Below are 24,704 nucleotides of genomic sequence, written 5' to 3' on the forward strand. Positions count from 1 at the left end.
ATATAGTATTCCTAGTATGAATATACCACTATTTGTTTATCTGTTCCATTTCCATGGAAATTTGGGTAGCTTCCAGTTCTGTGAACAGAAAGTGCTGGTGTAAGCATTCTAGAAATCTCTTTTGGTGGACACATTTGCATTTATGTGTATAAGTACCTAAGAATGGAATTGCTGGGTCATAGGAGGCATATGTTCTCCTTTATACTTATAGTCAAAGAGATTTCCAAAATCTGTTCCCATTTACCTTTCACCAGCAATGCTTGGGAATTCCCGTGGCTCCAAGACCAAGTTTTATTGAGGACCTACTGTGGGGCAGTGAACAGCACACATGGAGCCCCTTCACTCAAGGAGTTCTAGCAAGAGAGACAGTATTCACATTGACAAACACCTAGACACGCTAATGCCTGGTGGTTGTAAGGCTATGCAAACAGGAAAACTGGGCCATGGGATGAGGGAGGGCATTTAAGCAAGGCCTCTACCAGGAGGAGGTGACAGGTGAGTCCAGACCTCAAAGACAAGAAGAAACTACAGATGAAGACAGTTAGGGGCATGAAGGTGCTCCACCTCTTTCCTACCTTTTTCTGCCTCCCAGTTTCCTGGGGTCCCCAGACCTGGGGAGACCCTGCTGCATTCAGAGTACTGCTGCTTGCAAGGGAAAATCCCTAGAAAGCCACTGGACAGACCACCCATCTCTGCTGGCCTGTGAACTCCCAACACTTTTCTCCCAGAGTGTTTCCACCCTTGGTTGTATAATTAGTGCTCATTACGCACTCCATCCACATTTTGCCAACTACATTACCACTTGAATAAAATATTTCTGACTCCCAGTCATTGATGAGGTAGCCTGATGTTAGACACACATGCAGTTCCCACAGAGGAAACAGACAGCAGGGAAACATTAACATGTCCAAGGCCAAAAGCCAAGTCAGGGGACGATCAAAGCAGCCCTGGACAGTTCACACCCCCTTCCAGGCACTGTGCTGAGAGCTTTTACACAGAACCCATTCAATTCCCACAGCAGACCCTGCAAGTGGGCATCATTCAGTGCATTTAACACATGAGGAAACTGGGGCATGGAGAGATTGCCTAACTCATCTAAAGTTACATAGTTAATTGGAGGTATCCACAAACCCAGAACTGTCTGGTTTTGCAATCAAGTGTCTCAGGTCAGTTCCCTACAAATAGAATCTATAACCAAGATTCTTGTTGAAGCCATTTTTGTACAAAGTGCTGTCAGAAGAAAAGGAGGGAAGCAGGATACAGCAGATGCAGAAGCTGAGCAAGAATGTGGTCTTATCTGGAGACTGGCTTTGGTCAGTTTCATAGGAACATGAACTGCATTACAGTGCTAGTCTCATTTTGTACCCAGCTGCCAGCCAGTCCTTGGCATTTGTCCAGAGAAGGGAACATGTGTGAGCTGGTGACAGCCCAAAACAGCATCATCAGCTGAGGGATGGGTGCACCAGCCCACCCCAGTGGGCTGGTGGAACCAACAGCATCCACCACACCTGTCGGCAGTCTGTCCTTGCCCCAACCTCACCTGGGACATCCAGGATGTCTAGGAGTCACCATGCTCTAAAACACCTCAGTCCCCCTGGCTCCTATGATCCCTGCACTTCACCTACACCAAGGGGGCTTGAACTTTAAAGCACGAAATGGATTGCCTGAAAGACTTACCAAAACACATTGCTGGACCCCACTCTCAGAAATTCCAAGTCTAAAGGGCTGGATGGGGTCTGACAATTTGCATTTCTAACATGTTCCCAGGTAATGTGATGCTGCTGGTCTGGGGGCCACCTTTGAGATCAACTGCCCTGCAGCATCTTTTCAGGGCATTACACCTCTAAACTAGTCAATGATCCCTCATTTTAACCAGGTTTTCCATGAGCAATATATCTCCCCAACTAGTTATTCTAATGGTGGAACTGTGAAAGTCTGTGGCAGTTAGTTTGAATATGCAAATCTTCATGGTACCCTCTTCATGACCCCCAAAGCATTCAGTCCATTCAAAAAGAGAATTAAGAATTCTAGATTGACTTGACTCAAAATATTGGATTAGTGTAAATTTTGCCCTTAGGCCCCCAGATTCCCTTTCTGCCTTCTGTATCTCCTCCTTATTCCAGCTAAAGGCCCCAGAACATTTTATGCTGAAGCTGGCTCATACCTGCTCACAACAGCTGATTTCAGCCAATCTCCTTCCAACTAGCATGGAAATCCACAAGTGCTAAATAAACAAGGAATTAAACTTAATGCACACCACTGTACCTCTCCTCCCCACTCTTAAAAACAGATTTTTAAATTCATACAATGTATAGCTGACAATGAAACTTAATATTTTTATGTGCCAAACACACACCTATTATGTGCCATGCTATGCTGAGTGACCTCTCTTAAGTCTCAAAATAACCTACTGAGGTGTTTTAATCCTGAGACTAAAGAAGAAAAACTGAGACTCTCACAAGTTAGCTGACTTGCTCAAGTTCACAGAAACAGTTAGAGACAGTCCCTGCTTACCAGCCCACATCCACTAAACCCCCAAATCTTCCTACTACTGTATTCCTACTCACACTTTGAAAGAAGACCAAGTCTTAAACCAAAAACATGATTCTTTCATGCAACAGTTCGTTAACATTTTGGTCTCAAGATCTCTTAACACTCAAAAAATGTTGAGGACCACAAGAGCTTTGGTTCTGTGGATTATGTCTAGCAATACTTAGAGTATTAAAATTGAACCTTAAGACTTTTTAAATTACTTCATTTAAAAACAGCTAAGGCAAACCACTACCTGTTAATCTTAATAACACATTTTTATTAAAAATAACTATATTTTCCCAAAGAAGAAAGTATTTAGGGAGAAGAATATCATTATTTTACATTTCATACATTTCTTTAATATCTAGCTCAGTAGAAGACAGCTGGAGTCTCATAACTGCTTCGGCATCTAATCTGCTATATTATGTTGTTAAGGTTGAAGAACATGAAAAAAATCCAGCCTCAATCAGATCAGAAACATGAGGAAGGACCTCATGGACCCCTGGAAATGGTCTCAGGTACCCCCATGGGTCTTTGAACCATTTTGAGGACTGCTGATCTAATTATTAATTTTCAGGCTCAAATCAGACATGAGGAAACAATGGGCTTCAAACCCTTAGTCCATCCAAATGTATAAGTAAGACTATTTTAAAATTTGATTAATCCAATGAGCTAAATGGCATTTCTATAAAGTAAGCATAAAAGTTATATTGTGGCATTTGAATTATTCTCTCTCTTTCTCTGTACCTTCCTCTGTCTTTTAAAACCTCAGGCACTACCACCCCACTGAGTTTCTAAACCTCAACAATGGATTTTGCAACATCATTTATCCGACAAATGTTTATTAAGCATCTACTATGTAGCAGGCACCACGAAAGACACTGGAGATGTAATAGCATGAAAAACATTTAAGTCACTGCCCTGTGGGGCTTACAATTTAAGGGAGGCTGGGCCCAGTATGGGAACAGAGAAGTTCATGGTGCCATAGAGGATCCTGGGAGAACTTCTACAGAGTCAGGGACTCTCCTGCAGGCACACTGGGTGTTAACTCAGCAGACATGGGATGAGAATGGGGAACTCAGCAAGAAAAGCTGTAAATGTGTGAACTCATACCACAGAAATGAGGCCCAGAGGTAACATCCTGGATTTAGGTCTTTCTCCTAAAGAAACAAAAAGCTAAGTGGGAAGAGATGTGTTATCAGAAGAGTTAGACTAATCTAGACAAAACAAAGCAAAGCAAAGCTCGCATGGGTGAGGGGAGGTGAAGACAAGTTCTCGGATGTTGTCTCGGAAGGGACCCATTGCCGGGCAGGAGCAGCGGGTGTCAGGGGAGCCTCCCACTTGGCTGCCAACACCTTTTGAATACCTTCTGCATGCCAGCCAGGCTTTGAAGGCACAGCAGAATAGGAATTAGGATTGGTCTTAATTGGAGCAACAGAAAAATACAAAAGGAACATTTCTTAAACAAGACAAATGTTTTCTTCCTCTGTATCTTCTTTCATTGAAAAGTCTGGGAGCCTGAAGCTCAGGACTCTACTCCATAAAATCCTCAGGATTCAAGATCCTTGGCCCTTATTGCTCCTCTAGGCAGAGCCTCCATTCCCAAGGTCCCCCAAGAAGGCTTCCCCAGCTCTGGCAATTGTACTATATTGGCACTGTACTTGAAACCAGCAGGAAGAGGAGAAGAATGAAAAATAAGGGACAAAAAAACATAAGGAAGCTTCCCCAAAGCAACCTCACACCACTTGTGTTTATATTCTTTTTTCAGTTTAGTCACCTGACCCAGAGAAGCTGTAAGGGATGCTGGGAAACATCTTTTATTCCGGACAGCTGTGTGTGTAGCTAGAAATTCCACTGCTTGCAATAAAGGGAAAAGGATATTGAGGAACAACCCACATTTCCACAAACACGGAATTAGACGCAGGGGTTGCACTTTCAAGGGATTCCAGCATTCGAGGTCAATCGTTTTCATCTTTCAAATCTCAGTTTCCTCATCTGCCAAATGGAGGGTTCCAATTAGGTGACTTCTGTAATTTCTTCCAGCTCTAGAGTACTATGAGTCTATGGACACTTCTTGTACAATGAGGGCTTTATAACTGTTCATTTGTCTAATGTATTGATTATATTTGATTTGTTACAAATGAATACATTTTGCTGAAGAGACATATGATTCTCTCCTGCAATGATTTTCTTTGGTAAGATTGGATTGACTGGAATCCATCAAATGTGATGTTTTGCTGGCTCTTTATGTATTTGCTGCATTTTTTGTGGAAAATGAAATATCAGAACAATAAAAAATGTAAACTTCTTATGGTTGATTGAATTAACCATGTGCTCTGACAAGTGTTAGGAATAAATATCACTTCTTTCAAGGAAACATTAAAAACAAACAGTTCTTTAATTAAAATAATAATTATAAGCCTTTTTTAATGATGAGTAGAACAATCAGGAATTATTCAACATTAAGATTACTCCACACCAAATCTGATTTTAGACAGCTGGGGGAAAGGAACAGGCTGCCTATTCTGATTTTGCTTGTCTGTTTATTGTAATAGTGTTTATTATTCAGTGTTGTTTAGGTCAAATCCAGTATTTGACTGAATTTCTTTATGTAATGGTAGAAGAGAACCCATAAAAGTATTGGTTAACCACAGGAAAAGAACTTGGATTTATAATTTGCCATGGTTATACCACAAAGTAGATAATTTCTACTGCAGGTTACCCAATACTGACTTTTGTCTCTAGACTCTTCATAAATCAAGCTAAGCCACAGGAAAATGGCCAAATGATAACTTTGACTCTAACTACACTTTCCTATTTAATTAATTGAATTAGAATTGCAACACAGTGACATTTCTCACTTCATTAAGATGCAAAACTGTCCTCATTGATTTACTGCAATTGAATAGTTCAGAGAACTATTGGTGTGAAATGGGATTCTACCTGTTTTCCATCAATTATTAGTAAATTCTGTTAAAGACCTCTTACAGGATATTAAAGAGAAGGCACTGAAAATATAAATTTTATAAAAGCACTGTTTAAGTGATGAAACATATTTCTTGGTAAGTTCAGTGACAAATTTAGCAAATAAGATGCCTGTTCTTTAGAGGTATTTTTCTTCCTCACATAAGGGTAATTTGAAAATTAGCAACCAATTTTAAAATTACCTTCCCTCATTGATTTTCAACCTAAATTTCAGGCACAAAGCTTTTAGTACCAATGTTTGTGTGTGTGTGTGTATATACATAAATAGATAGAGATGTAAATATTTTCATGCAAGGGGCTATTTGTCCTGTAGGAAAGGATGATTTATATCAATTTATAAGACCTTAGAAATAACTTCTACAGTGAATAATTTAGATATAAATTGTTTTAAAACTATTAACCTTCTGGTAACTTCATAAATGTACCAGCCAATGACATAACATAATGTAAAATTTGTCAGCTTTTAAGGTAGGAGGTAAACTTGCTTGTTCAGATTTGGGCACAGATAAGAAACCTATATATTTAAGCAAGACAGACTCTACTTTTACAGTTTCACAGTCTTGTTTAGACATTTAAATAAGGCGGGATGATTGTCTATCTCAGCTCATAATAATGCTCTTAAATTTAGAGCTCCAAATACCCCCACTCACCAGTCGGCATGCTTCGCAAACCCTTCAGACTGAAAAACTGCAGCTGTGTTTATGCAGTAATTTAGAACCCCTATTACATATGCAAGCAACTGGGCTCTGTGGCTCAATCACCACTCATTTTGCTTTTTTTGTATCAAAGAAATAAAATCAGAGAACTATATAGCATTATGGCCAGCTCTTAAAAATCACAAAAATCAGGAGATTGAAAATTATAGTCCTAACAAAAAAACACAAATCTTTTCCACTCCCCATGAAATAAAGTTCACAACAAAAATTCCAGTACTTCTATGTATAAGTAATATATGTACTTAAGGTGTGGTATTCAGTTCGACAAACATTAATTAAGGCCCAAAAAAACCCCAAAAGAACAAAGAAATGAAAACATGTTATCATAATAAGAAATTGAAGCGTTAATGAGGTAGACCCCTTACCTTGAGGTTCTTGAAGCTTAACAGAAGGTATTTGGACTCAAATACTGTATGTGTGTATGTGTGTGTACGAGTGAGCATCCCATCACACATGCTCGAATGCATAGGCACTATTCTTTGTAGAGAACACAGTAAACAGACTGGATCTGTTTCCAGATATAAATAAAATTTTGGAGTATTTTCCTTTGGAGACATTACAGATCCAAGCAACTGTATTATATGTGATTCTCATAGCAACTATTTCTAAATTATTTGTTTACTGTCTAGATCTACAGTGACCCTAGCAAAATTATAAACAGTTCAGCGCAATATATATAAAAGCCAGGTTCTAAAACATTATGTGAAAAATTTGCTTTTGTTTAAATAGAATACTATTTTAATAATACTTAATTGTTTATGAAAATGTAAATTTTAAAAATCGTATTCTAATTAAGGTGTTTTTATAAATCTTGGCTTTTCTCATATTACTTTTGCTTATTGAATATGTGTGTGCATAGAATGAGGAGATATACTGGCTTATTGCAAGAAAATTTTATTCTGAAATATTGAAATATTTTTTTTAAGGTGCTATAGAGAAGTGAAACTTTTAGTCATCTTGGAACATAACAAAGGCTGTTTCCAATTGACTCTAGGGTTGCATTTCAAATGTTAAGTTGACTGGAATGAGAAAGTGTCCTCTTACATGCTGGGTTTTCAAGAAAGCACACAAAAGCAATTCTCTTACCTAAGCTATGGCTCTGTAGTAACTGTTCTTAAACATTTTTTGTTTTTCTTTAACCTTGAGTACTTCAGAGGAGGGAGAGCAACACCCTCTTACTCCTCTTTCTCAGCCGAAGTTACAGTGACTGCTCTGCCAGGCTTTGAGATGATGGAAGAAGTGGTTTGGAGGGAGGACCTGAAGAGTGGCACATCAGAGCTGGAAGGGATGAGAAGGTGCAGGAGTGATGAGGGACCTTTTGCTTTCTTTTCTAAGCAGTTGTAGGAAAGAACTGCTGTCACTAAAGTTAACAAAAGGAAAGGAGACCTCAGGCGGAATGACTCCATTTGATACACTCCCATCTCTAAAATCTAAGCAGATGACAGACAGGTAGATAGATAGATAGATAGATAGATAGATAGATAGATAGATAGATAGATAGATAGATAGATAGATAGATAGATAGATAGATAGATAGATAGATAGACAGACAGATAGATAGGCAGACAGGTAGATAGGCAGACAGGTAGATAGATAGGAGCTTTCAGAGTCATGGTAAAAGATAAAGGTATGCGTGCAGGCCAGTAGCTACAAGCCTGACTTCAAAGTCAGGCTTTATGGGTTCTAATCTCTGACTCACTTATTGGAAGTTGCATGATTTGGGGTAAGTACTTAAACTTCTCTAGGCCTCAGGTTCCCTACCAGAAAAAAATGGAATACTAAACTCACAAGATACGGTAAGGGAATAAATGGGATAATCCATGTAAAGTGATTGCACGGTCCAGAACATAGGAAACTTTTGATGACTGCAGTGGTACATAGTTGAAGGTTGTAGGGATTTAGAGAAAAGCAGATTTAACTGGGGATCAGTTCCATTTTAACTAGACTTGTGATCTTGAATAGTTCATTCAGTTTCCTTGGGTCTCTATTTCCCCAGGTAAAATTAGGGTTAGGTCTAGGTAAACTAGGGCTTCTCAAATTTCAGTGTACATAAAATCACCTGAAGATCTTGTGAAAATGAGGATTTCGAATCATCAGATGGAGGGTGATGAAGGTTATGAGATTCTGCACTTGTAACAAGCTTCCAGAATGAGGTTGGTCTGCTGGCCCAAGTACCATACTTTGGATATCAAAGATGGAATTGTATCCAGCAAAGTCTCTTCCTGCATCAAAGCTGTAGTTTCTAATTATGACAGTGGTTCCATTTTTGTACACAGAGAAGGGATAAAGGATTCAGGTTCACTTAAGAAGAAAACCAGTCTCAAATTATTCTGGGGCTATGTCTCTAGAGCTCTACTGGATGTGGAAGGACAGGACATACTGTGGGGTCAGAAGATGGGGGAGCTTCTGAGAAGGCAGGTCAAGGGAACTATTTCCTGATGTGGTTCTCAGAAGAGAAGCACCTTTAAGAAGTAGAAGTAAAGAGGAAGGGAGGCTTGAGGGAATGTAAACTGGGAGATTTCTTTTTTTGATTCCAGAAGGCAGCATGGCATAACAGTGAAGAGAGAGGGGTTTTGTTTGGGGTGTGTGTGTGTGTGTGTGTGTGTGTGTGTGTGTGTGTGTGTGTGTGTGTGTGTGTTATCAACTAGACCTGATCCCAGCTGGGCAGCTTAAAGACTGACGTTGGGTCAATTGCTTGTTTTTTCTGTAAATTTGTTCACTCATCTATAAAATGGGAAGAGCACTACTTGGTTGGGCTCTTGCAAGAGAAAAGTGAATGATGTAGTACCCAAAGGACACAGTGCAAGGCTTAGGTGCACAGTAAGTTTTCACAAATGTATCCATTAAAATTATCAGCATTATCATTTAGAAGCACTGAAAGGGTGAGCATTGTAATCCCAAATTGTCTTTTAATTTCTACAGCAGCAGTTCTCTGGCTTCGGTGTGTACCAGAACCAACAGGAGGCCTTGTTATAACAGATTCCTGGGGCCCACTACCCAGAAACTCTGATTTAGGAAGGAGATCAAGAAGTTCATCTTGATTTCAGAAAGGATGAGAAAAAATGGCCTTTGATTGATGAACTTAAATCAACCAGAACATTTCTGGAATGTTCTTAGAAACAGTCATAGATCCCTTAAAGAGATCATGGTGAAACTTACGAGTCTGCATGGGTTCCCTGAGAACAAGTATCTCAGGCTAACCTAATTTTCTTTACTGTTATGACTGCTTGATTGGCAGATCGGAGAAGTGGTGCAGGCATAGATGTTGGACTATCCAGAACACCAGGCAGTATCAATGTGTGTTGGATTTATTAATGGAGGGGTGTCATGCTGAGGAGATGTTTCTACCAGTGTACCAGTGGATTCTATGCTCGACCTTATCTTACTTTTCTTAATTTAGATGAAAACACAGATGACAAGTTGAGCCAGCATACAACACATCACCACTCTCCACGGGTGTTAAAACACAGGTGAGCAGACCACTTGACAGGAAGCTGTTCTCAGATTGCTCTTTCAATTCTACAAAGGTGTATGAAACCAGATAATCAAATTCGATTAGAAATATAAATGCAACAAGAGATATAAATACAATAAGAAATATAAACGCAACAAGAGTAAGACCAATGGAGCTCATAAAGAACTGTGTGTGGGATTTGGCTTTGGAGGCTCAGAGGGTGTTTTCTTTTACATTTGTGTTCCAGAGGAATGAAATTGGCCTCCAGAGCTGTCGCCTGTTACTATAATAAGTCAACCATCTCTTAAATTATTATTCACATTTCAGGGAAAATTTATTTTATTAAATGCTGACTTACAGAAAAGTTGCTATAAATAATAGAAGATGAAATAGCATAATCCTATATATATATTCTCCCTGAATGTATTTATTATTCAATTAAATATGGTTGCAAGCTCAATGTTAAACCAAGTGTGCTGTATGAGTACACGTATACATACCCTACAATCCCTACCCTCTCATTTGCTATTGCCAAGCAGATAACTCCTAATGGTAGATGGGAAAATGTTTTAAATAGAAAGGAGTTCAGAGGTAACATACATAAATAATTCTCCTTTTACATCACCATTGTGTTCCACATGCCAATATGGACCCTACCAATGAGGACACTCTTAACAATGCATTTGTTTTGTTTGATAAACTGTCTGATTTGCACTTATCTTCCATTGCCAATGAGTGTCTTCAGTCAGGGCTAGGTTGGGGTCAGGCATGTGTTTCATTTATCATTGCTAATGACCTGTGAATATTCTACTGACTTTGGCTTTTATTTCTGAGGTAAACATTTTGATAACTAGTCATGTGTCCTATAGACACATTAGCAACACCTGGTAATTGATCATCATTGGGGCAGCTAGCCTCCATTAGGTAAACCAGATCCTTTTTATCATGATTTCATGATGTTGGCACCAGCAGTAAGATATATATTACTTTGTCTCATCCAAACCTGGGAAAATTAACCTTCTTTTTAGAGTCCTTTCAACCTGATTAGGTATTTAACTGCTGATGTATTCTGAAAAGACGAATTGTTTCATTTTGCAACGTTACCACTGAGTAATAGAGTATTGTGTGGGTAAGGCAGGAGAAAGTACAGGATTACAAATTTAAATACACTGACTCTGTATTCAGAGATATCTCTAAGAGGGAACGAGGTGCTATTACAGGATATTCAGATACATTCTCAGAGTGCTGTGCATTTCCTAGGTTATTAATTTCCTTTGCTAGATTTGGAGACTTACTGCCAAACAAAAGAATTTTAAGTGGTTCATAATTTGTGACAATGCTTTTCTTTTTCTTTGCAGCAACATTTGTAAAAATCATCTTACTTCTTGGTACCTTAATTTCTGTCTCTTGGGTAGTTTGTGAAAAGTGTATTACGTAAACTGTCAGGCTTGCAGAATTTCTTTTATTTTCCTGTATTTTTAGGAAAACAAATTTTTCATTTAATTAAATTGTTTTAGGGTAAAAATAGATTAAGTAATATGTTATTAATAAGTCCCACATTTTTCCTCTTCTCTGTAAGTGCTGAAACACACCAGTAAGCAGTTTCTTAATCTAGAAAATCATGTCAGCAGCAAAGTTCAAATTTTCTGACAATAGAAGGTAGAACAGTGGTTCTCAACTGGTGATGAGTTTGCCCCCTAGGGGACATTTGGCAAAGTCTGGAGACATTTTTGATTGTCACACCTGGGGAGGGGCAGGGCAGGATGAAGTGGTTATGTGTGTTACTAGCAACTCATGGGTAGAGGCCAGAGATGCTGCTCAACTTCCTACAGTACAAAACACAACAAAGATTTACCCAGCCCAGAACATCAATAGTGCTGAGATGGAGGAACTCAATAGAAACTCTGGCCTGGAATCTTATTTTAAATATGAATGCAAATGGAAACAATTGAGGCAGTCTGAAGTGCACATGCTGGATCACAATCCTTTTCAAAGGTGAGAAGGTAACAACACTAAAAGAGGAGCTCAGCCCAGAATATAAGAAGAAAGGAAGTATTTGTTTCCCTGTGTCCTACTCTTCATTAAGAAATACAAGTGTGTGAGCCATTCCATTACAGTAAATCATGACCACTTGTTCATTAGTCACTACACCCTCTAATTTTTTTATTCCTAATTTTATTATGCTGTAAAACTGGGATATGGCACCACCACACCATGAAATATGTTCTTCCCTTTTCTAACAGTGCATAAGCTGATGGTTACACGTGGTCTTTAACTTGTGAAAATGTATGTTCTCCTTATGCTTTTTGTTCTGCTCATAGAGCACAGACTTTAAAACAGGGTGACAATTTAAAGTAGAGGAACTTCTAAACTATGTTTTGTTCAAATCCAGCAATATGACCAAAGGAAAACCCTGTGACCTTAATAGGCTTCAGATAAAAGGTTCTGTGTGTTTCATAATGATTTGAGTATTGGTTCTCTTCTTTTTCAGGACATATTCTGGAGTATACTCTTGCCATTTAATTCTGTCTTACCCATTGCTTTACTCCTTCTAACTTGCTTCTGGTTTTCTTTCTGTGTGTGTGTGTGTGTGTGTGTACATATATATATATGATAATATGCCTATAATAGTCTTTCCTTAACATTTGTTCCCACTGGCTACTGCCACATATTAGTAAACCTTTTCTTATAGTTTATCAGTTAAGCAAATTATTGCGGGTAATTGCCTTAATATCTTGTAAGTCTCAGTTTCCTCATCTGTAAAATGGGAATAACACTACTGTCTCCCTGAAAGGAGGCCTGTGTATAACAAATAAGTGGGAGCTTAGAAGGTGTCTGGCACATTATAGATGCTCATTAAACAATAGCTATTATTTCTTTTTGAAAAAAAGCAGTATTTAGAAACCATATATTCATCAAATATTTATTAAACATTTTCTAGGTATTTAGTACTATTCTAGATTCTTGAGATAGTTCAGGGAACAAAGCAGATACAACAAACACACCTTTCCTCATGGGACTTACATGCAAATGCAGAGGCAAACATACATGCACACACAATAATAATATAAACAAAACTTAAATAAGTGTAAGTACTCCTCCTCCAACTGGCCAAAATGCCATGGCAAAGAACAGTTATAGAATTCTGCAGGAACACTTTTCTATCAAATAGCATTTCTTTTGGTTATTAAGAAAAATAAAGGTACATTTTACAAACATTATGAAGATGGTCTCTTTTGAGCCGCAATCATGGGGGTGGAGGGAATTGACTATTTAGGTATTTAATAGTTTGAAGAATCATTGAAGGAACAAGACCTCCACAGAAGATTTACTTACTGCTTTTGAACATGAAAATAAGGAATTGATAGATTGCAAACAGACCAAGTGATGGTATGGCAACACAATTGCTAAAAAGTATATGTAAAGGGAATAAAAACTCATCAAAGAACACCTGAGGCTTCCATGAGTTCTTGGCAGGAACTCTTTTTCTTCCCCAGAAGCTTTGCTGTCCCTTTTCTGGAATACTTTCCATGCCCTCCTTCCCCTGGCCGGTTCCTACTCATACCTCAGCATTCAGCTGAAATGTCCCTTTCAGAGAGGTCATCCCTGACCACCCCATCTAAATTAGGTGTCTTCACCCATCAACCCAGCATTCCCCTTTATGCGTCCTCCTCTTTTTCTTTGCATATCCATCTATGTATGTATGTATGTATGTATGTGTCTATTCATCTTTCTACCCCACTTGACTCAGCAGAGGAAGGGATTGTTTTACTTTGTCCATCATCATCTCTCCAGAGCCTAGCACCTGATCCCTGCTTTGTCCTCAGCAAATGTTTTTGGAAGAGATAAAAGCTACCCATTCAATGTATACCAACTGCCAAGAGAAGAGCTTATCAAAGCATCCTTGCTTCCATTTTCCATGACATGGTGAATGCTGTTCACCAGCCCCCATTGTACTGAGGGCAAATACATTGTTTTATTTGGCCTCGGTCTATTTTTACCTGTGTGTGTGGCTTAAATGAAGGTGAGCTCCAACCTGCCAGCTTGGCAGTTAGGCCAGAACCACTTCACACTCCACATATACAGGGACCCTTGTTCTTGACTTGTGGTATCAATCTCTGGGGCACTGAGGGAAATCTCCAGCTAGTCTTGATGCAGAAAAGTTGTGAGCAAAGAACAAGGGATAGGTAAGACCCCTTTGAAAATGCTGCTTGATGGCAAGTGGTTATTGGAAGGATCAGGATTCTTATGGAAAACTTCTCAAGCCAGACATTTGGCTTGGTGCCTCTAAACATCAGCCATTTGCCTCAATCACTTCCTCACAATGTGATGTTGCTGATACTCTCCTTCAGAGGTAGAGCTGATTTTTCCTTTCCTCCAATCTGGATTGAATAGGCAGCTTGCTTTGACCAACAGAACCTTAGCAAAGGAGACATAAGCAGGGCTTGTACTGTGGGGCTCCCTCTTTTGCCAGTCTTTGGGTCCGGAGACCACCCTACAAAGAAGCCCGGGCTACTCTGCTGGAAGATGAAAGGCCCCAAGGAACAAAGCTGACCCATCAAGTTGAGGCCCCCAGACCAACCAGGTTGCCTGTCACCGAACAAATAATATGATCATAGATTATCCAACCCCAAATTAAAGAACTACCCAGATAACCCACAGAATCGTGAAAAATAATAAATAATTTCTGCTCGAAGCCATTAATTTTGGAGGTGGTTTTCTAGGCAGCAAAAGCTAACTGATACAGTCAGATCACAAATACATATTACTGTAAGACCAGTCAAAGAGGCACATCAGATGGCCACAAACTGTGAGTTTGGCAGTACTTGTCAAGCTCACTAGTCCCCTAAGATTGTCCGAGGTATAAAGAGGGAACTTACTGATAACGACTGATGAACTAAATTTATAGATTCTCTTGTCATTGATTAACTAAATTCACAAGAAATGGTAAATTAAATGTGTAGTTTATCCAAACAAGCAAATAAAAGCTTCCTGTCATTTGGCTCATATATGTATATAAACAAAGGAGCTGCTTTCCTGTTTTTCCAAATAAGCTGCCATTATGGATAGAACTTGAGCCCACTTCATTTTTACCCCAAGGGCCAGAGAATAATAACAGATCCTGCTTTAAAGAATTAAACTTCCAGGTCCTGAGTTTAGTTAATGAAAGCAACATATCATTAAAGAAGAAGGAACTCTCTATAAAATAAAGGTCTTTCTCCAGTTACTGAGTGAGGGTAAAATTGCATTTACTTTTAGAATGAAAGAGCTGGGAGGGATTTAGAAGTTACTTAGTCCAGGGAAGAAAAGACTAGGTCAAGGAATTACAAGTAATTATGAACAGGGCTCAAATCAGATCAGATCAGCACCAAATCTGGCATTTGGAGATTTGTGGATAACTTTGCTCTCACCTGAATTGGAAAAAAAATTCCAGGCATTCTAGGAACTGGTTATTACAGAAGGGCATTCTCAGTTAAGAGTTTAGTAGCACTTAGGAAATGCTAAAGAAAAAAAATACTAATGAGAAGATTTTTCTGAGAACTGAGTTATTTCCTCCAAAAGATCATCATGAAAGGCTAAAACTCATAGATCTGCAAAGTAGGCTGTCACCAGAAGATATTATTTCTGCAAGTCTGAATTGAGCCACATCTTGGGTTTTTGCTCAATCTTTGATAAGATAGGAGAATCCCTCCTCTTTCAGAGAATTTTACATCCTGTTCAAACTACATGTAAGCTCCACAAGGGAAAGAATTTTGTCTGTCCTGGTCACTATGCTCTCTCCAGAGCCTATAATAGTTCCAGCCCCAGAGCAGGAAGTTTGTAAATATTGTTATAAATATTTGTTGAGCTAATTAACTTGGAGTAAAACATCTTTCAGGAGTTTAGCCTTTGCTATTTTTGTAAGTTTTTGAATAGCATGAATTAATTTTCTTTACAAAGTAACAGATTATATTTGTTGATCACTGCCAGGCACTCTGTATATATTATCCATCTATTATCCCAGTTATTCCTCCATCTCTATCAAGAAGGCATGATTATTTTCTCCATTTTTGCAGATGAGGAAACTGAAGCATAGAGAACCTAAGCAACATGATGAAATGGTTAGAAAGCGTCCAAACCTGGAGCTCAAATCCTTAGCCAGTTCATTATCTGGCATGAACTATAGTGGGCTAAATCTACATAAATGGAAATGCGGACCTTTCTTGTTTTCTCTGCCAGGTCTAGATTTGATTGTTCCAACTGTATCATTTATCTATGTTCAAAATATGTTCTGCAGTCGCTTCTGAAACAGCTCTGTGACTAATATTTTACATAATGCTTTGTAAACTTGGGATGAGGTGTTTACTGTAAAAGAGAACTATAACACGGGAAAATAGGAAGTGACAATGAGACCTATATTGCCCTCAAATTGAGAATATCATTTAAGGTGACAAAGAAGTAAATTCAAAATTATAACTGTCACTGAAGATATGTCTCATTCAGGGATTTTAAAGATCTGAACACAGCCCATAACTATAAGCATCATATTATTTGTGTTATTGCCACTTAGACAAATTAGAGTTTATTCCATGAAAATGAGTAAGATTCATTTTATTCTCTTCCTAAACAGAAAGGATTATTTCCACAGAACTTCAAAAAATTATGTTTCCACTTTTGATGCATATAAACATGACTCAAAACAAGATACACTTAATTGATATGTTTTGGGAAGATGTGTCTTGAACCACTAGAATTTTTTCTGTGATTGACAAAGAATTTAACAATGTACTGTAGTTTTGTATGCTCACAATGAAAGTAGATTATTATAGTCCAAGTAGCAATGATTATTCAGCTCATTTACACCTATCTTTCAGATAACTGAAAATTAAGATTCAATTTAGAAGTGTTTTGGTATTCTTAGCTTCCTTTCTCCCATTCATCTTTTTCTTGATACACTTTAATTCATCAGGATCTTCATTTTTGCATAGGCTTTTAGTATGTGGCTTAGTTCATAAGAAATGATTTGTGGATGCAAGCAAAGCTTGGAATTGCTACATAAGGCAATAGTAGTTTTGAATATTGATTATTTTGAGGAATTTCACACTTGGGATTCCGAAATATGAGTGAATAATATTTATTCACTCACATTAGACTCCACATGACTATTTGAATATTTTATTCATGATAACTATAAGAAGTCAGCAAATGCTAAATTGTCCATCTTCAAGTTGTTCATAATTGTGCTAGTATCTCAGAGAGCTTTAATAGAATGATTAAGAAATGATTCATGACCAGCAGTTTCACTCCTAAGCATATGTCCAAGAGATATGAGTATATTTATCAACAAAAAGAATTATTCAAGAATTTCCATAGCTGCTTTATTTGTAAGAGCCCCAAAGTGCAAACAATCCAAATGTCTAACTCTCAATTGGAGAATGAATAAACACATTATGGTGTATTTATATGATTGACTATCAAATAGAACAACTTCTAATCCACACACTAATGTGGATTTATCTCAAAAACATAATACTGAGTAAAAAAAAAAACAGATAGAAGAGAGAATAAGAAGAATCATGTGATTCTATGAAGTCCAAGAACTGGTGAAGCTAATACATTTTATATGAAGTTCAAGAACTGGCAAAGGTAATGATGACGGAAGTCAAAATAGTGTTTACCTCTAAAAGGAGAGTGGTTATAAACAGAAAAGGTACAAAGAGACTTCCTGGGTTGCTGGAAATATTGCCTATCTTATTCTGGGTGGTAATTACACATGGGTATAAAAATGTAAATATTCTTCATACTGAACACATGGAGTTTGTCTATTTTACTGTACATAAATTACACTTCAATTAAAAAATTATCACTGAAGTTTTTTTTAACACATTTTGTTTTGGAGCTATATCCATATTGATGTACCTAGGCCAATTTCATTATTTTAACTGTATTTAAAGAAAAGATTATTTATGCCCTGGTGGACTTTGGCTTGGTCTGTAGGTGTGTTGGGATAACACTAACTATTGCAACAAATAAACTTTCACATTTCAGTGGCTTAACACAATAGAAGCCTATTATCAATCACTATAACTGTTCAGTGGGAGTGTTCTCATTCTCCTCCACATGGAGATTAAGGGTCCCAAGGCGCCTTCCAGCTTGTGGTTTACTAGTTCCTGCCCAAGAATCCGAATCTCCGGGGCTGGATCGTTTGCACAGCTAAGCGCAAGAGATGTTGAATGAATGAAAGAATACTATGATTCCAGTCCCTGGAATGGCACTTTCTGTGGTTCCAACACTCCGTGGTAAAATCTGGTCCATTTTTGATGGAATGGTTCAAGTGCCACCTGATTCAGCACAATCTCCCTGACTTGTTCCCTTTTTTCACACCCACATCTTTAACTCCCAGACCTCATATTAATTATCTCTGACACTGAGCAAATTCAAATTGAATTTTACTTTTCTGATTAGACTCTAGTAACGTTGAGGACCTAGCAAAGTGAGGATGAGGGTAAGGCAAATGAGGAACTTGCCTTGGGTGTACTATTTAAGGGAACATCAAAAATACCAGTAATCAAGAGAAATTATATTTTAATGCAGTATTTTAAAAATCTAAATTAATGCAACCAACATCCATGATGAACAATGTATCAAAATTTTTAATGAAGACTGGCTCAGCTCCTACACTTGTACCACTGGCCTTGTAGGGTTTTGTACAGTTGCAGTCCTGTTGGATCCTATGTTTAATCATCTTTTTACCCCAGCAGTTTATGAACTAATGAATATATGGATAAATTTCTTCCTTGAAACAAGTCATCAGCTTGAAATTTACAGACCCTGGCAATGACAATGGCTGTGATGGAATGTGGGCATGAGTCATGAATCAGCTATGATGTGCCTTCTCAAATCAGCTAGATCGGAACAGAAGACCATATGCTCTAAGGTTTGAAGATTATTTTCTGCCTTCAATTAAGTCCCTGTAAAATTCTCTTCTGTCATACCCCCTTGGGTAAAACCAGATACATAAATGTCTTGTTCTGTTGGTAACCCTTTTTTTACCATCATGCAGCCTGTAACACTGCCCGCAGAAGACCAATGCCAAGGGAATCTGAGAAGTTCATGTTATTTCAATAACATTGCATCAATGCTGTTTCAATAACATTGCATTAAACTTGTGCTCCCCCATTATTACATAACATTGTTACAATCATAGTCTTGTGAACTTGTTTGAATACTGCCATTTATTTGTTTTAATCTACTTTTTATTTCAGAAGCTTCCAGGCAAAATAAGATCAGAAAAAAAAAACAGCCATTTGAATAAAGACAACCAATAGTTTTTGTTAGACTTCATTCTCTGTATGATGCTTCCTTCTTAAGAAGAAATTTGCTCCAAGTTATACTCAGGAAGAGAAAAAAAAATTTTCAGCAGGCATTAGGGCCTATTATTCATGTTGGTAAAGAAAGGCTGGCTTACTCTCCCCCCGCCCATCATCTCCTCTGGTTCCAGAGTTGCTCCTGTCTGAGATTCCGGGCGCTGGGGCCCTGAGAAGCCCCGGCTTTAACTGCTTGTGGCCTTCAGAGCCAGGCTTTTTTTCTCAGTGACCAGTTTTTTCACCCACAGTTAGCCACCAGGGGGCTGCCTGTTTGGAACAAATGGTGCAGACTCCACAGCTTTCCTCCAAACCAACCAAAACATCTCAGGGCAGCACTGGAGCAAAGCCCAGGAACTTCCCCGCAAAGGACAACTTTTCTCCAGCTACAAAACTGTGGTGGAGCCTTATTACCAATGAAGAATAAAGCATGGATTTATCGCCAAGGACCAACGGGAAGTTGGGTCCGCGGAGTCTGACCTGAGAGGCCCCTCCCTCTCTCCAGGGTGCCGTGGGGTCTGCGGCTCTCTCTCGCGCGCGCGCAGCGCCCTGAAACACTGTGTATCCACGCACAGGGGCAGTTTCCCAATTCTTGACAGTTGCGGTTGTTAATGCCGTCGGCAAGTGGGGTGGCTTCTCACTCCTTTCCTTGGGATGCTCACCAGCAGCTGGAATAAAACGTACGTCACAGGCTGGAAATCTAGAAAACTCCCCAATAAACTACCTATACATTGTTCGGGCAGTTGAGGACACTAATCGTCTTAGCTCTCTATACGGATAAATGTGTATATTGGATAATGAAGTCGCAATTATTTTAATAATTGTAAGAATAATTGTACCCTGTCGTCAAAATAGTTTTGCCGCAACTATAGCTTCGTACCGACTACGTTTTAGTTTTTTGGGTACCCAGTATTTTTACAAGCATTGTTTCAGCCCAGAACTCAGCTTCCTTTTCTCTCAACCTTAAACTTTGACCTGCAGGACTTGGCAGGGGGGTGGAGGGAGGGTATTTTAGAAATTAATATTTGCCTGGGGCACAACTCTAAAAGCGTATAAATTATTTTTGTCTTCCGGGTTTTATCTGTACACTTGCGGGACAAGGACAAATTAATAGGGCGGCCCTTCTGGAGCCTGTGGAGTGCCTCAACGCTGCAAACGTTTCCCAGGACATGCATAATGGTGTGGAGAGGTGTCTCCCTCAAAGACATGCGAGGTATTTCCAAAACTTCCATTCCCGGGTGGTGATTGGAAGAAAACAGCCAGACCGCCCGGCCGGCGGGAGGCCCCACGAGCAGCCCGAGCGTTGCGTCGGCCCGACACGCGCCACAAGTGGTTTGGAGAAAGAGGGAGGAGCGCGGCGGCCTGGGCCGCGCTCGTCCTGCCCGGCAAAGAAAAGCCCGTGCTTCTGGAAGCCCCCCTCCCCCTCTCCTCGCCACTCGTCCCTCTTTCCTTCCTCTTTGCCTACCAGAGGAATGACGCCCCAGCCTGAACCTCTGCGCGCACGCAGCCGGGTGGGTGGAGGCGAGGCCACCAAAGTCACCCAACGTTGCCGCCCCGGGAGGGCACCTGGGTGGCGGGCCCGGCCGGCACTGGGGGGAGGGGGCGGGGGGCGCCCGAACCTGCGAAGCAGGTGCGGAGGCGGCCAGCCGGGTGGCGTGTGCGTGCGGCGCGGAGTAGGGGCAGCGAGCTGGCAGTGGCGGCCGCGGCAGGGCGCCGGCCGGGGCGGGGGCGCAGGGGGCCAGCCCGGCTCCCCGGGGCGGCGGCGGCGGCGGGACGCGCGGCCCGGAGGCCATTTCCTCTCTGCGCCCCTGGCGGAGCTGGGTTTGCCTGCGCTGGGCCGCCGCCGCCGCCGCGCGGTCCGGACCGCCGGGAGGGCTGGAGGGGAAATCAGGTCACCGGTGGGCAGACGCGGCGCGGCGCGGACGCCTCGGGTCCGGAGTAAGGCAGCGCCCGGGGAGCGGGCCGGGGCGGGCCGGCGCGCGGGGGGCCGGAGAGGCGGGGACTCCGCGCCCCGACCGCACTCGCTTGTTACGCCTATAAAAGTGGAGTGGCCGGGGAGGGCCGGCGTTTCCCTGGTTGTGGCCGCTTCTCTTCGCCCAAGGAGTTGACATTTTGCAGGACTCGCGCGACGTCCCGTCGCCTGAGCTTCCCGGGACCCCGCCGCCGGGAGGAGGGGGCGGAGGAGGGTGGAGACTACGGGGCTTGGCCAAGGAAGGCGCACAGCCTCGGGCGGGCGGCCGTGACGCGGCGGGGATTAACTTTGCATGAATAATGTGAGTGCGCTTGGAAAGGAGACCTTCTGCTCCCCGGGCTCGGGGCAAGCGCCCGCCGGCCGCCTTCCCCGGGCAGGGCGCTCAACCCAGCCGGCTCGAGGGCACCGGTAATTTGGCGACAGGACCGCGCGGAGGCGGGGGTTGGGAGGGTGGCGGAGGGAGCGGAAGAGGGGGCGACGGTTCCAACTGCCCCGAGGGTGGACGGCATGGTGACGGGTGTCGCGGGAGCCTGAAGGGGTGCGGGCGGCGCAGCCCAGCGCGCGCGGGCGTGGGTGGCTGGGGTGTCATCCGCCTCCGTCCTGCCTCCGCGGGGTCTCTGCGCCGGCCCAGGAGGAGGTGGCCTCGGGTGCTGGGGTCCCGCGCGGCGGCAGCTGGGGAGTCACCGCGGGGGCAGCGAGGCGAGGGCCCCCCCCGCACCGCGGCGGTCTGTTCCTCAAGCCTCAAGCCCAGCTGTTGACAGGCTCCTTGTGAAATGGAGTTTTGGCATTCTCGGCCCCGAACCGAGTGGAAGTTTCCATGATGAGGAAGTTCTGTGACACGGGGGTTCGGAGGAGATTGGCAGACAGCGGGGGGAAGGAGGTTTAAAAGGACTGGGGGTCCCCCACCCCTCGTTTTTCTCCTGCCCCGGAGCTCCAGGGTTTGGCAAGGAGAATAATCCTGAATGTTGGCGTGCGCGGTCGCGGGTGCCTGGCGACTTGGCTTCTCTCCGCCTCCTCAGGGAATCAGAGGCTATTTCGCTCGCCTCCCGGGGCGCGCTTCTTCGCTTTGCTCCTCTCTTGACGCAGCATCTTCCTCTGGGTCCCCTCGAGTTGGTTCTGACACCATGAGCTGTGCCAGCTGTGCGCTCGCCCCGCACCCCTCTGCCACCACCGCTAAGGACTCAGATGGGGGAGCTTTTACTCCCAGTGGATTTCGTCCCTCTTAGCAGCAGTTGTCATTTTGGGAGGACGATTTCTCAATGACCATTGTAGGATTATTATTAGTGCAAATTCTTCAGCCTTCTGATTTGTTTTAAGGGGAGGGTGGGGTGCAGTAACTATTTATTAAAGGTTCAGTGTGTAATTTTCCCCCAATGGGAAATTTTAAAGGAAGGGGTTGGAAACGTAGCAATTCCTAGAGTGAAAGAAAAAGAGTTTACCTGAATAGACAAGTTTACTCTCCATCCTCCCCTCTCCACATACATTTAGAATTTGTGAAGATTCAAACACTGTGCCTAGTCAGTAAATACATCTGAAACAGTCTTCCTCTTGGCATATTGCTCTTAGAGGCTAGTGCGATTCGGTTCTAAAAATCTGTTTTGAAGTTCGAAAAAGTAAGCATTGCTTGGACAGTATTAATAGCAGAGAACAGCAATTTTTATAATGTTAAATGTGATGTAGACCTGTTGGGCTGTATCTTTACATTGTTTGGCCTTACTTGAGTTCACTATGCTTGTTTATGTTGCAATAACAGATAGCATGCACTGGATTGCAAAGTAATACAAGTTGCATTTTAGTAAAAATATTCCATGATTCATTCTGCATGTTGAGGGTGACTGATCTGCTTCCTAATTCACTTCTGCTTATCTCTCCTACTCTGAAACTAGTCAGGGACTAAGAAACATTAAAGAAAAAGTGTTTTGGTGAAAAGCATTTTGAGCAGCGGCTGTTTTTAGGAGTTTTTATGCCAGTTGGCCATGTTAATTGACTCTAACAGAAATTCAATTGTAAGTAATTTGGGGGGGTACTATATGGAAAGGCATTGACGGACAACCATTTATTATATGTGCATGTTGTGTAGATACTATCAGAATTGTATTTTTAATGAATTTCAAAGTTCTAGAATATGTTGGAAGTAGGACCATCTGTTAGTATGATTTGCTTTTTCAAGCAAGTGAAAGTAAATGATACTGAATATAACCAGAGTTATTTTTTTAAGGAAGCAATTCCTGTTAGCATTATAATGCAAAACCATAATTTTATTAACAGTAGAATATTGTTTTATAAAGTACCTGACTTTATAAGAGAAATAAACATTCAATTTCTCCTCTTTTGGATTCTTTGTGGCAAATTCTACTGCACAGATGAATTAAGACAACTTCCTTATAATGCAGCATCTTGGTGAAAAGGTGATGTCTTCAAATTTCCTTAAGAGAAGGGAAATTTGTGGATTCTTTTCGTTTCCTGGGATTTTTGTAGTTTGAAGCCGAAGTGTGTGGAGGCACAAATGGGATCGCACATTTCTTTTTTTAGTAAGCTCATCGTTTTGACGGAAATCAGAGTAAAGGTGGTTGGTTTCTTTAGCTCTCTTTTGTCATTCTAGTGCATTATGTGTCACTTTCTTAAAAAGCCCTTTCCTGACCACTTGAGCAAAGGCAGGACGCCATTTCTTCTCCAAACCATCGCAGTGCTGTTTCTCTTCTTTTTCCTTCCTTATTTGCAGCCTGAACTGTTCATTTTAATTGGAACTTGTTGAGCACCTGTCTCTCCTGCCTAGAGTGTAGAGCTCATGAGAAAAACTGTCTCGACTGCCTCATTTACCCTAGATTCTCCAGCATCTTGAACAGTGCTTGCTTGGCACACAGTGCTGGATAAATCTTTGTTGAATAAATGAATGGGCATGTCAAAATATTGTGTTTCTGAAAATACCCGATAAGCATCCTAAGTGGGTACCAATTGGATATGCCAAGATCTGTGCCTGTGTATGGTATGTTTGTGGGCCATGTGTATATGGTTCAATTTTTATCTCTTTCTTTTTTTTGAAATGACATCTAGCTACATTCTATTTAGTGACAATGCAGAGAGTGATTTCTGCAAGTTCTTGCTGGGGGCATTTGCCTGTATACAGAGAAATCCTCAGCAGCAGTTTGTCTTGCAGGTTACGCTGATTCCCTGAAGAGAACCTTCAACTCCATGGGTATCAGCAGAATCTTTATGAGTTCCAGAGACATTGTCAGTGCTGAGAGTGAAATTCCAGGGAACAGACATCACTGGGTGCTAGCAATGTCTTCTCACTCAGCAGGTTCTGGCAGTGCCTCTGGCCTTGGCAGCCCCTAAGGGACCTAGGGGGTGTGGTGGTATAGCTGGTCTACAAAGTGGCAGTTGGGGAAGGGACAAAATGGGACCCTCAGCATTCAGTACAAAATAGAACTAGCTCTTGGAGGTAGATTTGAAATAACCTGGTAGCCAACCTGGTAGTGCTGTAAGCTAATCAGTCATCCTTTCCCCATTTGCCCCTTTTCACACATTCATAAACATACTCTGAACCATCTGGGAAACATATTGCGGGAAAGACTGCACTCTGATTTTTCAAGTGACCGAAGTGTGATACCCAAGGGGTCATCTTCCAATTAGCTATTCATGGAAACTCTTGACAATTGAGGCAAAAAAGAAACTTGTAAGTGATGTTTGTGGTAATTTGT

General features: G+C 41.3%; 2 protein-coding genes across 8 annotated transcripts in view; one reads left to right on the forward strand and one right to left on the reverse strand.

Moving 5' to 3' along the window:
- Positions 1–18,363: 18,363 nt before the first annotated feature.
- On the reverse strand, positions 18,364–20,942 carry LOC118912761 (uncharacterized). Its single transcript, XM_036886177.2, has 2 exons — positions 20,497–20,942; positions 18,364–19,699 (listed from the first exon to the last, which is right to left on the reverse strand). Exons 1-2 carry the CDS (start codon positions 20,822–20,824, stop codon positions 19,359–19,361), a joined length of 669 nt encoding a protein of 222 aa, XP_036742072.2. The 5' UTR covers positions 20,825–20,942; the 3' UTR covers positions 18,364–19,358.
- THRB (thyroid hormone receptor beta) overlaps positions 20,155–24,704 on the forward strand; it is a 370,782-nt gene continuing 366,232 nt past the window's right edge. For 2 of the 7 annotated variants that reach the window (XM_057491368.1, XM_036886127.2), the window contains exon 1: positions 20,993–21,304. The gene's annotated coding sequence lies outside the window, so the exon portion shown is untranslated. Of the gene's footprint in view, positions 20,245–20,950; positions 20,970–20,992; positions 21,412–24,704 lie in introns of those variants that run through there. The other 5 variants (XM_057491371.1, XM_057491372.1, XM_036886123.2 and 2 more) reach the window with 5 other exon arrangements.

The sequence above is a fragment of the Manis pentadactyla genome, chromosome 14 (genome assembly GCF_030020395.1).
Source record: "Manis pentadactyla isolate mManPen7 chromosome 14, mManPen7.hap1, whole genome shotgun sequence".
Taxonomy (NCBI): domain Eukaryota; kingdom Metazoa; phylum Chordata; class Mammalia; order Pholidota; family Manidae; genus Manis; species Manis pentadactyla.

Coding starts and splice junctions, on each gene's coding strand:
- LOC118912761 (XM_036886177.2), bottom strand. CDS start 20,824: ATGGCCTCCGGGCCGCGCGTCCCGCCGCCGCCGCCGCCCCGGGGAGCC. Junction 19,700..20,496: donor GCTGGGGCGTCATTCCTCTG/GTAGGCAAAGAG, acceptor GTTTTATTCCAG/CTGCTGGTGAGCATCCCAAG.